General features: G+C 42.8%; 1 protein-coding gene across 1 annotated transcript in view; it reads left to right on the forward strand.

Annotated features, from left to right (window-relative positions):
* b3glcta (beta 3-glucosyltransferase a) overlaps nucleotides 1-16,249 on the forward strand; it is a 58,766-nt gene that overhangs the window by 4,857 nt on the left and 37,660 nt on the right. The window contains exons 2-3 of the mRNA XM_076036471.1: nucleotides 2,862-2,905; nucleotides 14,621-14,660. Coding sequence (XP_075892586.1) covers nucleotides 2,862-2,905; nucleotides 14,621-14,660 — 84 coding nt within the window. The remainder of the gene's footprint in view (nucleotides 1-2,861; nucleotides 2,906-14,620; nucleotides 14,661-16,249) is intronic.

Genomic DNA, 16,249 nt, shown 5'->3' on the forward strand with positions numbered 1-16,249 from the left:
AATTTGACGTGGATGTGTGAGATTCACCTTATTAGAAGCTGATTGGCATCGTGGCATCTTGATTAGTTGGCGGCCACCTTCCTACCATGGCCTCTGGCAATTAGCATGACCATAAACTGTTGGTCGTGCTTGCTGTTCATGGCCTTGCTCGATGCTAATGATAACCTAGCCTGCTAAAAAGATGCAATACTAATAGATACCTGAAGGGGCATCCTCGAGCCAGCAATTTCACTCAACATTATTCACAAAACAGTGGTAATCCCGCCGTTTATAAAGCAAACAATTGAATTTTGAATGTGTCAATGTTTATATAATGAGGCTGGAGGTGTGCAGCTGTGTCTATCTTGTCTATTTATACCCTTTTATTCTTATTTCTTGACCCGGGGTAAACCAAAATGATTCAATCAAGACGTCAGATTTTAAAACTCGATCCAGCATCCACAGTGACTCTGTCACTCGGCTCTCCCTCTCTGCTTGCAGCGCCCGTCACTCTCACTCTAGATCTGTATTCAGCTAGTGGAGCGCAAACGGGTGGCTGGCACGCTTGGGCTGACGGTAACTGTAGTTTCCACTTCCCTTTGCTCTTCAGTTTATAGCACCTGAAACAAAATCAACACATTTTGACTTATACATCTTGAGCCTAAACGGATGCAGAGCGGGAACATGTCACCAGCTCAGCCTTCGGTGGGACAAGAGACACACGGTCTCACAGACGCGTGCTCACGCACAGCGTGTGAGTGCCAGGGCATCACGTCTGTGCCAAGTTTTGGCGCCACAGATGTGCAGCGCTGCTTTTTAGGTCATTAGTAGACGCCGTTTTATTATCAGACAGCGATCCAAGGAGTTCATAGAGACGGACGGCTGGACCGACAGAATGCTAAATGGTAAATAAAGTGGTGACTGAATCAGCTGGCATCATCATTCTATACATGAAACACCCCAGCGACTGCACATTCCCCTCCTCGCTTAAAATGCGACCGTGAGTGTTTGTTACATAATCAATGGGATAGCTGGAGTTATTTTTATCTTGGCCACTAGAGGCATTACATTTGTGGGTTGTGAGTTGTCCAGCGTACGACTCCACTAACGCCATGTCTTTGAAACACACTGTGAAAGACGTCTAACAAGTCTGACGCAACGACAGCATAGTGGATACCTGGAGGTCAGATTTAAGACTCAATATACCCCTCTCAGATTACCATTGCTTCTCTGGAAGTAATGGTCATTTTCAACGGATAGTTCAACATTTTGGGAAATTCTGTTGTTTTGATACCCAAGGGAAAGAGACGCCAGCTGTACAGCCAGCAAAACCGAGATGAACGGTGCAGGTCCCACTCACCAAAACTCATCAAACACACAATCCAGCAACTCCAAAACACTCTGAAACACATGTTGTGACCTGCGCATTCACCACGCTATGAAATAATAATGTAACAGAGTTGTTTTGGAGGAAAATTCATTGTTAGAACTACTTTGCAGACAGACCACTCGGGTGGAGTGATATCTTAAGTGTGATGACAGGGATTCCTTTACTAACCAAGACCCACGACTTTATTTATATGGGCAAAAAACCAAGTAAGTAACTACAACACCGTGTGAGGCGCTCCCTGTGTCACTCCACCCAGTGCTTTACTCAAGATAGTAGCTCTAAGTATTTGCTTCATGTGTCATAGTGTTACATAATTATACATTATTATCTGATAATAATGTACAGCGTTGTGATTGTGCGGCTCGGAACCTTCCATTTTGGAGTTGTTGGATTGTGTATTTGCTGAGTTTGGAGGGAAGGAGACCTACACCATCACCATGGTGGTGTTGGCTGAGCAGCTGGCGTCTCTGCCCCCAGACCTCAAAACAGCTGGCACTGATAAAATGTACGCGCTGGTATGACTGTAGGGATTATGGCAAAAGGCCGTAATACTGTTAATAATTTTCATACACTTGGTGTTATGAATTCAGGTGTTCATACACTCTTTCTTTCTTTTCCACATCCAACAATCTCCAGTCTGTTCTTTTCTTCCCCTTTCAAGAAATGCAAACGTTCTTTTTGCCTGGTCAACTTGGCCTGTTCGAAAAACTAGGTTACATTTTCATGCATAAGATAATTAGGTTAATTACTTTGTTTGTTCTGAACTGGTGGCTTTTCTTCAGGCTTTTCCACACTCAGATGTTTTGGAGCCAACTCAGCTTTGTGAATAATTTAAAAATAAAGAAAAAAAAGTAAAATTTTGTGCTTCCATGGACGGAATGAATGTGTGACCATGTTCCCATTGATTCGGACACAAAAAGCAAACAATACGCTGTTCATGGTCTGTGCACATCATGATGTTTTATCCGAAGCAGTAATTTTAGTTGACTGCTTCCCTCCAAAACACGCCCGCTCCATTTAGATTTCATTTGCAGGTCACTCCTGTACCTTAATAGCTGCTGCGGCAAGCAAGAAGCAAACCAATTAACCCTTTCCAGGCTCACTCATCTAATTAAAGTGAAGCTCCTGGATATTGAAGTGCAGGTAACCTGATTCAATATGAACAGCTTTATGAATTCATTTTCGGCGACGCCGCTGCTCTTGATGTATCGATTCAAAATTGTGAGAAGATTTTCTTGTCTGCCAATCGATGGGGGTGTAATTGGATAGAAGCTCTCCCGGCTCTAATTAAAGACTCGGATGGATGGATGGATGTGTTACTAGAGAGCCAGCGTAAACTCAACACAGAGGAGTTAGGCTGTTGGATAAAGAATCAGCCCAGCCTGAGGATAGGACACAGTCCTGATTCATTAAAAATGGGGGGGGGAGTCACTGCTTTTTGTGTTATCCATCTAAAACATTTAAACTAAATGTTTCCTTTCTTTTCTTACAGTTCATATCAGCTTCAGCGATGGAAGCTCTGGAAAAGGCTCACAGGTAAGAAAGCGATCTTGCCCGGTTCACAGAAAAGACTGAAGTGACCTAATCACGATTGATACCTTAAACTAATGTTTGTAGTTTTTAAATTAAGAATAAAAATAAAATAAAATAAATAAGTTTTCCTTCCAATTGCAATCCATAAAACACACTTTAAACATTTCTAGTGGCTTTTACTTCGAGTGCGATTTTACTTTCTTTTTGCTGCAGCTTCAGTTCGATAAATAATTAACACGTTCAGCTGCTCCTCGTCTGTCTGTGTGTGTGTGTGTGTGTGTGTGTGTTGACAGTGCGCCTCCTGGCATAGATGCTTAGCATCACGGAAATGGGAAACAACTGCCTCATCTTTTTTTACCAATGTCAGCCACTTCGTTGCCCCTAATTTGAACAAAAACATGTTTGCCAAAGTCAAATGGAACACGGCTGCTGTTTTCTGCCCCGGAATCGCGGTTCGTCATCGCGGCCGTCTCCGTCAGAAAGGGTGCTCATTTGATGCAATCTCCTCGATAAAATGGCCGACGACGCGCAGTCTCCTGCTGGAGCAGCAGGGCAACGCTTTATAGGACACCAATCAGCAAAACCATTCACAGCGAATAATAGAACTGGGCCTTTGCAACAACGGACACGCAATTGGAGAGAATAAACAAGTCCAGTGTCACTGGGGGGGGGAAAGTGGTGAAAATTGCCCCCTTGTTCTCAGAGCTTTTTTTGCGCTTTTATATTACCCTCACGACCCTCGCCTGTTCCTTCTCTCAGCCCGTTTCCTTTTACACCCCTCATTTAAACCCTGACAATTTCTTTTGCCATGCATTGTTCTCTCAACTCAAACGCGGAAATCCAGGTTACGCTCTCAGTATTTGATCTTTTGACCACAGCAACGGCGGTAACAAATTAGTGAGGAGCACATGCCTTTAGATCAGTGGTTCTCAAACTTTCTTTGTCACGCCCCAACCTTGGAGGAAGAAAATCTTTCAGAGAAGCCCACATTTTCTACCTGCCACACGGGATGACGTTGAGCGTTGCGTTGCGTGTCATAATATTGCGCCAGTCTCGGCGCAGATCACGTACTGATGCAAAGGTGTTTGATTACGTTCTATCAGCGCTGGAAAACTGTTCATTGTCCTCTGGCTTTTTCGCTCGCGCATTAGAAAGAAAATAGACCGGACGCCGAAACGATCGCTGCGCGGCGCGAGCCGGCCGCGGAGGTGAACCCCGCTTCAAGTCTGGGGTGAACGACGCCATTGTTCCGCAGCTACTCGCGGAACGATTCTACAGCCAAAAGTGGCAAACAACAAAGAACACCGGCTACCGCCGGACTCCTGAATTCTTCTTTTCGTCCCTGTCAAATATTTGTCCATCCTGTGTACCTGAGCAGCGTTTTTCTTAGCTACAACCTACTGAACACTTTTTGTTTAATGTTCCGCCGCGGAAAAAGTTCCGACCATCTCCCTCCCGCCCGGTGTTTCGCGCGCCCCCCAGACGTGACTCTGCGCCCCCCAGTTTGACTTTGAGAAACACTGCTTTAAATCATGGATGTGTTCAGGTCGAGATGCAGAAGACATTCGCTTCAAGGCCAGGGTGCATGGCATGGTAGCTGATTGAATAGCGAGTGGAGCATTTTGGTCCATTTCCAGCACTTCTATGTTGCAAAATGCATCTACCTATTTCCTTGTTCAGGGAAATGTTTGACCTTATTGAATAAAATTGTGCGGCAAAGTTTTTTTCCTCCCTCTTTTTTACTTTGGGCCTCACCAACCCCAAATCCATTAGATGTGCCTCACAGATCTCTCTGGTAAAGAGAAATTTTGAAAGGTGAGGTACCGTCAAATGTCTGAAAACATACTTGGTCAAAAACTGTATTTAAAGCAGACAAGCATTTTAGTTGCGATCACCTATAGGATTCCTGCTGGCACTCCGTCCTCGTGGTGGGCCGTGATGCGCTGTCTCCTTGAGGTAAACGCTTGCCAAGGCCAGTCAGGATTGGAGAAGAGCCTTCAGTGCCATTCTGCTCTACTGATTTGCATTTTTCAAAATTGATGTGAGTGAGACTTAAGTCCCAACTTCCTGGCTGCATTGCAAGGTTACAATATCTTGACAATAATTTTATTTAATTTTTTCTTAGTTTAGTTTGATTTTGTTTAGTTTGTATGCATGAATCACCAAAGGGTTCCATGGAAACTGATGACATTGATGCAAATGTTAATACCGGGCAAACAACCAATCTTAGACTTTAAACCGCCGTTTGATCAGTTCACACCACATGATTTATTTTTTCTTGTGCCAGTGGTCGGCACGGAGGGTCCAAAGCTGAATAAGAGAGAACTCTCTGTCAAGCTTCAAACAGCCGGGGTTTATCAGACCTTGATTTGAAATCGGCGGCGGTTCCAACTTTTGATCTCTGACTGCAAACAGTAGCCAAGTTCAATAAATAAACAAAAAATGCTCTAGGTTTTTTTTTTTTTAAACATGAGACAGACAGATTCTCAGCCAGGCAAAGCAACCTGTGGCTTGTTCAAGCAGACTTCAAACTCTTGCGTGCTCTGATCAGTAGTTTCATGTTACACCCAAAAGGTTAATAATATATGAGTTGGGGAACGTGCAGCAAACAATAAAACAAGAGTAACATTGAGTGGCAGCCCTTGAACACAGTCTGAGACTTGCATACAGAACAAGTTTGTGGGTTTTTTGGTCGTTTGTTTTTTTTTTGCCTTGAAGTCAGGCTCGAAGCCTGGGAAGACTGGCATCACTTTGGATTTAAGAGGACTTTGCAAAGTTGGCGCTGGCAACCACAGGTGCCGTAAATATCCGAAAGCTTCAGGGCTTCATAAACAGCCTTAAACAACAAGTCAACTCTGAGTTTGCTAATGTATGCAGAAGTGCCTTGATCTCATGCACTCGAATGACTTGAAACAGCGAGGCGATGAATCGACTCTACAAAGTATAGCGAAATTATTTACAAACTGTCTGCTCGGGGTCTCACAAAGCCAATGAATAATTTCAGCTCGTTGAAAGTCCACCTGACACTTCTTGTCGCTCGTCAACATCAGAGGCCACTCCAGGTGCAAGGAGAGCTTCAGCCTCAGGACATGTTCCTCGATACGGGAAATCCTAAAAGCCAGAACCGCGACACATTCAAGCAACACAACTACAGACACACAACAAGGCCCTCAAAGTGCTGACTTATAAATGTTCTTATTATTTTGTCATACATTATAAACTGCACTAACAAACCCAAACCCTGAGTAACTCCCTGGTTCTACCTTGACAACCCCAGATAGTGACAAGAGAGGTGACTTGACATGTGAACCAGCATTTCTGACGTACGTCTGGGCATTTGTGAGGCATCTTTCCTGCCAGCGCTAGCAGTGAGTGGGCTGTTCCAAGGCAGAGCCACAGATGGAACTGGTAGGGGGGGAAGACAGACACAACAGCCCTTTCAGACTGAGTGAGACAGACGCTTGTTTTGCAAGGCCTGTGCTGCTCAAACTAGAAGTTTTTTGACCCAACAAACTTTGTTTATCGTTGTAAGTCGACCACCGACCATCAACTGATCGACTGGGCCGATCTCATGCAGTGGTCCAGAAGCTCCTGAAACAACTCACACAGTAGCGCCTGACAATAATATTGCTCGGCTGCCCAAGGCATCCTCATTTGGACCGCTGACAATATTATTCTGTGGTGCTGTTGCCTCTGCTAACTGACATTTCTCTGGCACTCAGAGAAACGAAGCTGAGGGCACCGTTGCTAAACTGTTCTACCAAATTTAATAAAAACCCAGAGCCTCTTGGTAGAGCTCACAAATGTTGTATTGAAAAAAGCTGCGGTAACACAACATGTATTGAAATATTTATGTCATTAGCTTCTGCAATAGATCCTAAAATCCTTTAAAATAGAATGTTTAGATGCAGTGAGACATTAATGCAGGACTGTTAATTCACTTGTATGGTACATGTGCTTATATTGGTTACAAATCTTGCAGGTGGTTCTGTGGCTGAAATGCAGAGGAGCCCAAGATAAAAGGGCAGCTAAACCGCGCCAGTATTTTTTCAGACTGGCCACGTCTCAGTGGCATTTTCAGAGGCTCTGCTCCCCTTTCAGATGCAGCGGGGGGGAAAGCTTGTTGTTGAGGAATTGGCTGTGCCCTGTGCTTGGACCTGATGGCAGCCCACTGACATTTCTGATGTGTCAGGCATTCTTCTGTCCGTCTGACCAATCGGCAGTTGTGGGTCAGGCCACGATTTCTGCTCGCTGGTATATAAGCGGCACAAACTCTGCATGAGTATTGCTTCTGTACTCTAATATCAAATCCTGCAGTATTAATGCTTGCAAGCTCTGACACCAGTCACTTCCTTGCTAGATTTCATAAAGAACAACCTTCAAACAGCAAGCACTCCACACACACTTGGCCCTAAATATATGTGTCGATCGATTCCAACAAACCCTCCTGAACTTTTCTTTTGTTAATATGCTGAAATACTTTTTTTTCAGACAAACCATTTTGAAAACTGTAGTTTTAAAGATCTGAATTCTTACACAGGGACTGAACTCTTACAGGAGTTCATCCTCTGCATGACTGATTAACTGAAAACTCGCGGATGTGTCTACCTCAGGTGGGGACTCGATTTATCTTCCTCATTTCATCCTTAACAACATTATTCTGAGAGATCACATTAACCTTGGCATTAGCATGAGCACTGTGTGCTAATCCCCTATGTTTCAGAAAACTGTTCCTCAGTGCAAAACAATTTTGAAGTTACAGAGCAGTTGTGGGCTCTTGATAGGTTAAGGATGTTTCTAGACAACAAACATCTTTAAATGAAAAGATGATTCCTTTTGACTTGATTTTATACAGTTAATATCAAACACAGGATAAATCCCTTTTATCATTGTCTGATTATCAAATAAAGACAATTGACATGTAATGAATAAATAAAATGTTATTTATTTAGTATCAATAGAGACATGTTTTGAAGCACTTCATAGGGAAAAGACAAATGTATTTATGTATGCAGTAAATCTATAAAATTCACAGGGAGGTGGAGCCGTGCCGCAGGCTTTCCAAAAAAACTGTTTATAAAAGAAGGTTAGAGGCCTGTTTTGAAGACCTCAGTGGAAAGGGCAGTTCTGAGAGCAGAAGCTCAATCTCCAGGTTTTGTGGGTCAGCCGGAGATTATTGAAATGGATCCTGTAGTGCACAGTCAGCCACTGGAGTTGGACATGTATGGAGCGTATGTGGACTTTGACTTTTCCAGCACAGTTCTGGATGAGTTTTTGACAGTTAATGCATCTGGCAGTGTATTAACATGCTGTAGTTACTGTAGTTGACATGGGGGAAAGATGAACACAGGGACCAGTTTTTAGAGTTCTCTTGTGAGAGCGAACATTTGCCATTGATTTTGTTTCTTAAATTGCAAAAGAAAATCTTTTAGAAATCGTTAATATGAGGCTGAAGAACTAAAGGTGATGATGACAGAAGATGAAGGAGTTGACCATCAATTAAGGGGTACCAGCTGTGGCAGGTTGGTCCGGGATGTTGATCCTAAGGGCCTCTACTTTGCAGGTAGTCACATGTCATCTCTGAACTGATGTCACGCATGTTAGTGCTGGAGGTTGTGTCAAAGGGGATGTGTTGGGTTTTGGTACCTTGGTATAATCGGCATAACAGTGAAAGTTGATTGTTGTATGTTGCCTTGATTTGTCAAAGTTGCATTTGAAAACAGGATGGGCCTCAGAACTGACCCCTGGGGGGCACCACATGTCACTGCAGTGACACTGCAGAATATTGTGGTCCACGGTCTGGTGACTCAACGTCTTCAGCCATCGGCACATTATTGGCAGCTTTAATTAGAGTAATTTTTTAAAAGTTATTCCCTGAGAGCTGAGATTTGAGATAAAAGGCACCGAACTTCTCTCAAACTTCAGCAAGACGTGACGTTTGAGAATGGTGATTCTGAGACCTTGGCAGGATGTCTGGCTCCCTTAGGCTGACTGCTGCTGTTTTGAAATGAAAGGGCACCTTTTCAACCTGAAGTGATGAAGTGATTTATTGATGGGCGCAGTGAGGAAATCCACCAGAGAGGGTGAGGCGGTCTTTAGCAGGGAGGTCGGGTATGGAGCCCAAGAAGCAGGCGGTGGACTTAAATTTGTTTGTGAAGTGCAGAGCAGGGGGTGTGGCTGGTGTAATGTGACTGGAAGAAGGAGGGCGGGACGCTGGGGTCACCTCTGCTGTGATTGCTCCGATATCAACGACCTTGCATAAAGTCCACGCCATTGGTTAGGTCATTCAGAGATGGCAGATGTAACTGCATGGGGGCTTTTGCCTATGAAAAATGGTTATTGAATGAATTTTTTATCTGTGTGTTCCTTTGGCACCCTTGCTTGGAGGAGGGATATGAAAGTCATAAAGCGTCGAATGGATCTGAGAGCAGCCTCAAACTGAAGCTGTCACTTTGCACTTACCTCAGACGTTTCTTTCCATCTTCCTTCTATTCCTTAGATAATGTTATTATAGAGCAGTCATATAAATAATAGACTTCTCTCCAGTTGTCACTGAGCGTGTGATCATGAAGAAATGTGCGGTCTCAGATGGGCCGCGCAGTTTATTTTGTTTTCCGCAGCGACAACACAATGTCAAGCGAGTCAAATTGCACCCTACCTGTTCTGCTTGATAAGAAGCACGCAGACACACAAGTAAGATCATTTTTCCCCCTGCAACAGCTTAAATTTATTGTGAGCTTTTATTTATTTACTTAGTTACATGTGTTGAATTTGCTGATAAAAATAGAAACTGTTTATTTTGGAACTGACTCGTTTTGCATCACAGTGCTGTTTTTTTTTTTTAAAGGAATATTTATCTGGGAAGAACGTCTGAGGATCCCTTTAGTGTGGAGCCATGTATACATCACCCCACCCCGTCTAAAACACTGCAAACATGTTGGAACAGCTGTTGGAAAAGTCCTGTTAAAAAACAAACAAAACATCCCAAACAACTACGAAATCCGGGTTACTGAATCATTGGCAGTGACAAAGTTTGGTGATTTTTTTTTTGTTCTGGATTAAAATAAAATAAAATAAAATAAAAGAATATGTGTTTTTTCTTTTGTATGAAAGGTCTTCCTAAGGTTTTGAATGTAACTCTGTGTTTTTAAGGGGAAAAAATAGTGACTTGGTTTGAACCTCTTTCAGTGCTAAAACATTATTTCTGGTGCCCAGTCCTTGGCTCACATAATAGGCTTCATCTCTTTCTACTTGTCAAAACTCACGCAACCCTGCAACCTTGAATCACTCTTGCCATCAGTGAAGTGCGAGTTAATGCGACCTGACTGATTCCCGCCTCGGTTGAGGGTCTGCCGCTTTCGGGGACTGAGAGATGGAGCAGAGGGCAACGTGCCGCTTCGTGCCCATGTGAATGGCCTTTCAAATTAAAGACAGGAAACGAGGGTTATCTTTGGAGGTGTCTTGGGCTGTGTCGAAATCGCACCATCATCCTCGAGGGAGCCTCGCACATGCTCACCCCGTTCCTGCGAGGCAACCGCTGTTCGTTGATCCTTCTCTCGGCCTGCCTCAGTTGCTGCCCTGCCCCAAATCAGAAAGCGCTCCGGGGATGTTGAAACACCACTTCAGACGGTCACTGTAAACTCCAAGCAATCCCTTTTCTTTTCCAACACATATAGGTGTCTCAGTCCCTCTGCAAAGGGCTGACAGCCTGCTGTCAGATTGGATTAAGGAGAGAATCACCTGCATGCACAAGCACTGAGGGCCAAAAAGAGACAAGCTCTGTGAGCTGAGGATAATTCATCTCCCGGTAATGAGGAAAATGATGTTAGACCCTGATGTGAGTTCACTCTGCTGTCAATTTTTTTCTTCTTCCTAAATTATAAGAATAATAGAGTGGTTGGACTTTGAAAGACATTTAGTGGACTTTTGGGGGAACACTGAAACATTTGCAGTCTGTATTTGTGTAACTTAGCTAAATGGGTAGTTGAGCATTTTTTTTTTGTGCAAATTTGGCCGTAATCCCTACAGTCATATGAGAATTGAGATCCAGTGGGCAGAGATGCCAGCTGCCCAGTGAACACGATGGTGGTGAATGGAACAGGTCTCCCTCCATCCAAACTCATCAAATACACAATCCAACCACTCCAAAACGCTCTTCGTGGACAAGTTGTGACCTGCATATTCCATTCAACACCCTTTGAAATAATGTATAATAGTTGTGTAACAATACGAAATATGGAACAAAGACTCAAAACTACTTTGTTGAGTAAACCACGGGGTGAAGTGACTTTGTGACACCGCAGACAGTGCCATTGGTGTGTGAATGGGTGAGTGAGAGGCCCTTGGAAAGTGCTTTGTGGTACCGTGAAGGTGGTGGAAAAAGCACTATATAAGTGCTGTCCCTTTACCATCTTATAGTTACTCGGTTTTTCATTACAGTTCACCTCAGTTTTGTTGACTGAGCATTGTCATGAAGCAATAGGTGAATTTAACTCTCCCCTTCATAAATTGTGATTGTGTTTCTGCTGATGGTGGTTTAGTGGTCAGACACAAAAAAATTGGTCCAAGTTTCACAAGTTGGGTGAAATTTGTGTGAAGTTTATGACCAAAATGAGAGGCATGACTATTAGAAATTCTGATAAAGATTCAACAGTTCTGCAGTTTTTCTAAGATTCCCCAACACTCTTCCAATAATTAGTCCCCCAGAGGATTTTTTGCGATGTTATATCAATTAAACAAGCCTATGTGTTTCAGAGGTGAGAACATGTCTGAGTGAGATATAGAAAAAAAGATTGAAAAAGAAAAAAATAAAATTTTATTCATAGCATTATAAATTAACACTAGCACACGTTATAAATTATGCAATAATGTAGTTAAGCGTTGCTTATAGAGGCTGTCTATAGGTAATATGTTTAAGAACAACCGCAATAAGTAAAAGCAAAAGCTTGAGATTTGAAATAAATTTTCAAAAACAATTTTTCAAAATTTGAAAACAGAACAATTCAAAGTTGTACTTTTATGTTATTTCTAAAGGGGGGGGGGACCAAGCCTGGAAGGTGTTTGTATTTATAAGCAGCAAGGAGGCAGGCCTGCGTTGGTGGGGAGCTGCTGCTCCAGCTATAGGTGGGGGATGATATATCGTCCCATGATACAAGATTCAGTAATGAAATTCATGCGTTTGAAGAATAAAGGGACAAAACACTGCACTATTGTTTGTGGAACTTCAAGACAAGCAAACAAGACAAAAGTTCAAACAAGTTAAAAAAAAAAAACTGCACAGATGGGTTGAGAAAATAAATCTTGTGTCAACAAGGGAAGTGTTTTAATTAGGCACAGTGTTCAATTGCTTGGTAAGACAAATAGCTTATGAGCCAATGATATGGAAACAAGTCAATGCATTTCACCATGTGGACGTGGTGAGGACTGGGCAAAGAAACTGGATTTTATTTGAATGTTGAACATTCAAAGGGGCCGAGTATTTCACAAGCTGCTGAACTGCTGGCATTTTCATTTTCACTGTCATCTCCTGGGTTTACAGAGGACGGTCCTGGAAAGAGACAATGTCCAGTCTGTGGCAGTTGCGTGGAGGAACACAGCCATGTTGATGTTAGGGGTTCGCGGTCAGAATGGGCAGACTAATTGGAGACCATAGAAAGGCAACGTTAAGTCAAATAACAAGTGAGGTCTGCAGAATACCAATAACCTACTTGATGTGCCAAACTGGCAATCTGACTTGATTTAGGACTTGATTTAGCTGAGCCTAATTAAAACCTGGCTCTAAACATTGTCCATGTAGTGTTGAAACGCACACGCGCACGCACGCACATTCACACGCACGCACACAAAATTGAGAAATTGGTAACATTCCACTCAGCATTTAATTCATCACACTTGAAGTCTTAATTTAATTTGTGCGATATCGATGCTGCAGTGACTTCCTGTCAGTACTTTTCCTCCTCGCCGCTTTAACATGAGGCCGAGGCAAAGACAGTGCACCTGCCACCCCTCGGTCAGAACCACAGTCATTATCCACTTCCTCAGCCACCTCCACCACCCCCGACTCCGCCACATTGTCTTCCTATAGTTCCCCCCCTCCACGCCAGCAACTCGTTATGTAATAGATTTCTGCATTTCTGCACGCTGGAAAACATGGAGTTGCGATCAGATAACGAGCCGCTTTCACACGGCTTGTGGGATGCACCGTTCTCCTTGAGGTGTCGCTTCTCTTTCTCCAGCTAAGGAAATTATTTCAGAGGAACGTGTGATAAGATGAGATGAAAATCTTTTGGGCATGACTAATGCTTCTGAGTCCAATTAGGCTTATGTCATGTACACACGGAATTGAATCAACCCGATTTGATTCTGCCTGCCTGTGCATATAATTGATTCAATCTATGATTACCTGGGAAAAAAAAAAATCTGAATAAGTAAGCAAAATAAATTCATCATTCATTTTTCTTATTTAACAATTAGGAGAGATTAAAACATTATATTCCTGACACAGCAGATGTGTCAATGTAATTTTGTAACATGATTTGGGAAAGAGCAACATGCTGTTTAAATTGTCCAGACCATTCATCTGCTCTTTAGTCGCCCCTCCAACATTGCAGCATTCTGCTGCTGCCGTTTCCAGGCTTCCAGTAGTGTCATGTTTCTCATCAGAGGACACCGACTGACTTGGCAGTGCTGGATTTGGCTAAAAAACAAAAAAAGTTTCCTTCTCAAGTTCTCATCTGAGCTACACAAAGTCACTCTAACTTGGTGATCTCTCTCTGCTTTTCGTGGTAATTTCTGCTGCAGAAAAAAAATGTGTATTTTATGTTTGAGAAAACATGAGAAAACTTGAAAGCTCCAAGTGCAGGAAACAAGTCGATTGGATGAAATTAAAAAATGTTCCGCTGTCTTGCACTCAAAGCTGTTCTCGGGGAGAGAGTTGACTAAATTAATATTTCCCTGCGAGGAAAACTGTTCGTCCTCTTGTTAGGCAGAGATATGGGCTTGAATGGAGTCCATTTCAAATGACTGCCAGCAAACTATTACGGTTCTGTCTCCGACCGCATAACACTCTGCAGAGTGAATTTATGACTTCGTTAGGCTCTCTGAAGGCTGCGACAGCATGCCATAGGAAAACAATGACTGTTAGCACAGAGAATGTCACAAATCAAAACAGGCCTCAGTTTGTTATTATCTATTAATACTCTGCAGCTCCAGAACTCTGGAAACAGACAGAATTCACTTGTTCTCCTTTTCCAGTGAATGTTGTTTTTTTTTTAATGAAAGACGGTGTTGGAAGACGGCTCTTCAAAGTTCGCTCGACTCCTGATTGACTTACTCGTCCCTCTACGGTTTGCAGCCGTGCGCTTACCGCTTCGGCGCCTTGAATGGTATTGGATGCTTTAATTGAGGCGAAGGCACGTAGCCTAAACGCTGCAGGCACAAAACTCAAACAATTAAGAAGGACTAATGATGGGGGGGGTATCGCCCATTATTTCTCTAAATAATCCTCGAGGCTTCCCTTGTGCCGTGCCACTAAGTCTTAATTAGTGATCGAGAGGAGGAAAAAGAGTATTTAACTAAAACTTTCCGTTCCTGAAAGGACACTTTTTGATGATTTCTACATCATTGTTGAAACAGAAAAAGCCAAGGATGTATGTAGGCCACTGTTTGAAGGAGGGTTTCAGCGTCTCACTGTCTTTGTCTACTTTTTTCTTCTTCTAGAGCCAAGATGATGTGCACGTGAGCCACAACAATCAGCTTGGTGAGTTCTTGTTCTTTTTTTTTTTAATGAAGGTGTGTCAGTAACGAGGAGGAAGAATGTGAAACTGAAACATATGCAGAGCTTGTAAAATATTGACTCCACCAACCCTGACATGTGTACTGATCTATTTGCAAGCCTTTGGTGTGCACATTTGGCTGTGGTGAATCTGTAGGCAGGCTGCACGAACCTTAGGATAAAATTAGGCTGCTGCGTTCATGTCTATTTTAAACTTTAATGGATACGCAAAGCATTATTATGGGCGAGTAATAAAATTTTGTGGGCAACATTTTGCACGTATATTTTTAGAACCTTTTAATATGCCGCCGGACTTCCTTTGTACACTTTTGCTCTGGGCTCTGTTCTCAACCCTGACCCTGTCATGTTTACCACAAAACATGCTGATCAAATGCAACTGCCTCATTAATCTCTCGCCGTGGCCCTAATTAGTCAGTGATACATCAGAAAATGAGGAATGGAATTGCGAGACTTGTTGATGGATCATATGAATTCATATTAAAAGGAAGGATGTCTAATATGCTAAATGAAACATTGTAATTAGTCAGATGTCATATGAGGTTTTACCCATGATTGATCATTTTATCCTTAATTTATCTGCTGGTGTAATTGATAGCACCTCTGTCACCCTCCCTTGCGTTGTTTTCCATGTTTATCACTCTGCAGAAGTAGAAGTGATTTGCAGCAGTGGGTGACATTCATAGGGATGAATTAGGAGGATTTTGTACCCTCAAAGGATGTAAATATATTCTGACTTAATAGATCCAAAGTGTTTTCAAGTGTGAAATTTAAACAACAAATGCTTTTAACATGCAAACAAAAAATAGGCTTTTGTCTAAAGCCTGAGAAATGTAATGTTACGGTTTCCTCAGGGTTTTTTTTTTTTACACCCTTACACGGCCTTGTGTCTTTATAGATATGTGAGCAACTAGGAATTTCATAAGAAGAACAAATAAAAGAGATTCCGCGGATGTTTTTTTTTTTTTATGCTTGAGGGGTCTCGCACAGTCATCATCGCAGAGCGATTTTTCTTTTCTTTTCGAGACTGCAGAAGAGTTCTTAGGCAGTTTTCCTGGACCTCTGCCTGCCGCTCATTCAACTGGGTCACCACAGATGTGAAAAGCACACAAAAGCAACTCCATAATGCTCTCATTTGGCACCTCAGCACAGAGACGAAATACAAGCAGACAGCCATCTGAAAAATGGAGCCACACTATCGGGCACCGCCGTAGTAATTGCCTTTGTCACACCAAGAGAAGCTGCTCTTCGCCTGCAGAGAATGTTACGTTCGGGCTGCAGTTCAGACGAGGAGCCCTAGAAGCTGTCCTTCTGTTCTCTTTTGCACAATGAGAAAACCCTGATTTAACAAGAGCGGCTGACCTTTGGAGAGGCGTCAGTGGTTAGAATTCACAGCAAGTTTCTTTAGAGGTGCTGCGGCAAGACAAATCTTTGGTAATTGCATCGAGGCCTTGTCTGAGTCTCAGTAAAGTGAGTCACTTTGTAGAAATATCCAATATCAATCACTTGAGAAAATCACTCCTGCTTCTCAGATCTCATGTTGAAAACACAACATG

The sequence above is a fragment of the Nelusetta ayraudi genome, unplaced genomic scaffold (genome assembly GCF_046127955.1).
Source record: "Nelusetta ayraudi isolate G7.1 ecotype Tasmania unplaced genomic scaffold, CSIRO-AGI_Nayr_v1 ptg000048l, whole genome shotgun sequence".
Classification (NCBI taxonomy): domain Eukaryota; kingdom Metazoa; phylum Chordata; class Actinopteri; order Tetraodontiformes; family Monacanthidae; genus Nelusetta; species Nelusetta ayraudi.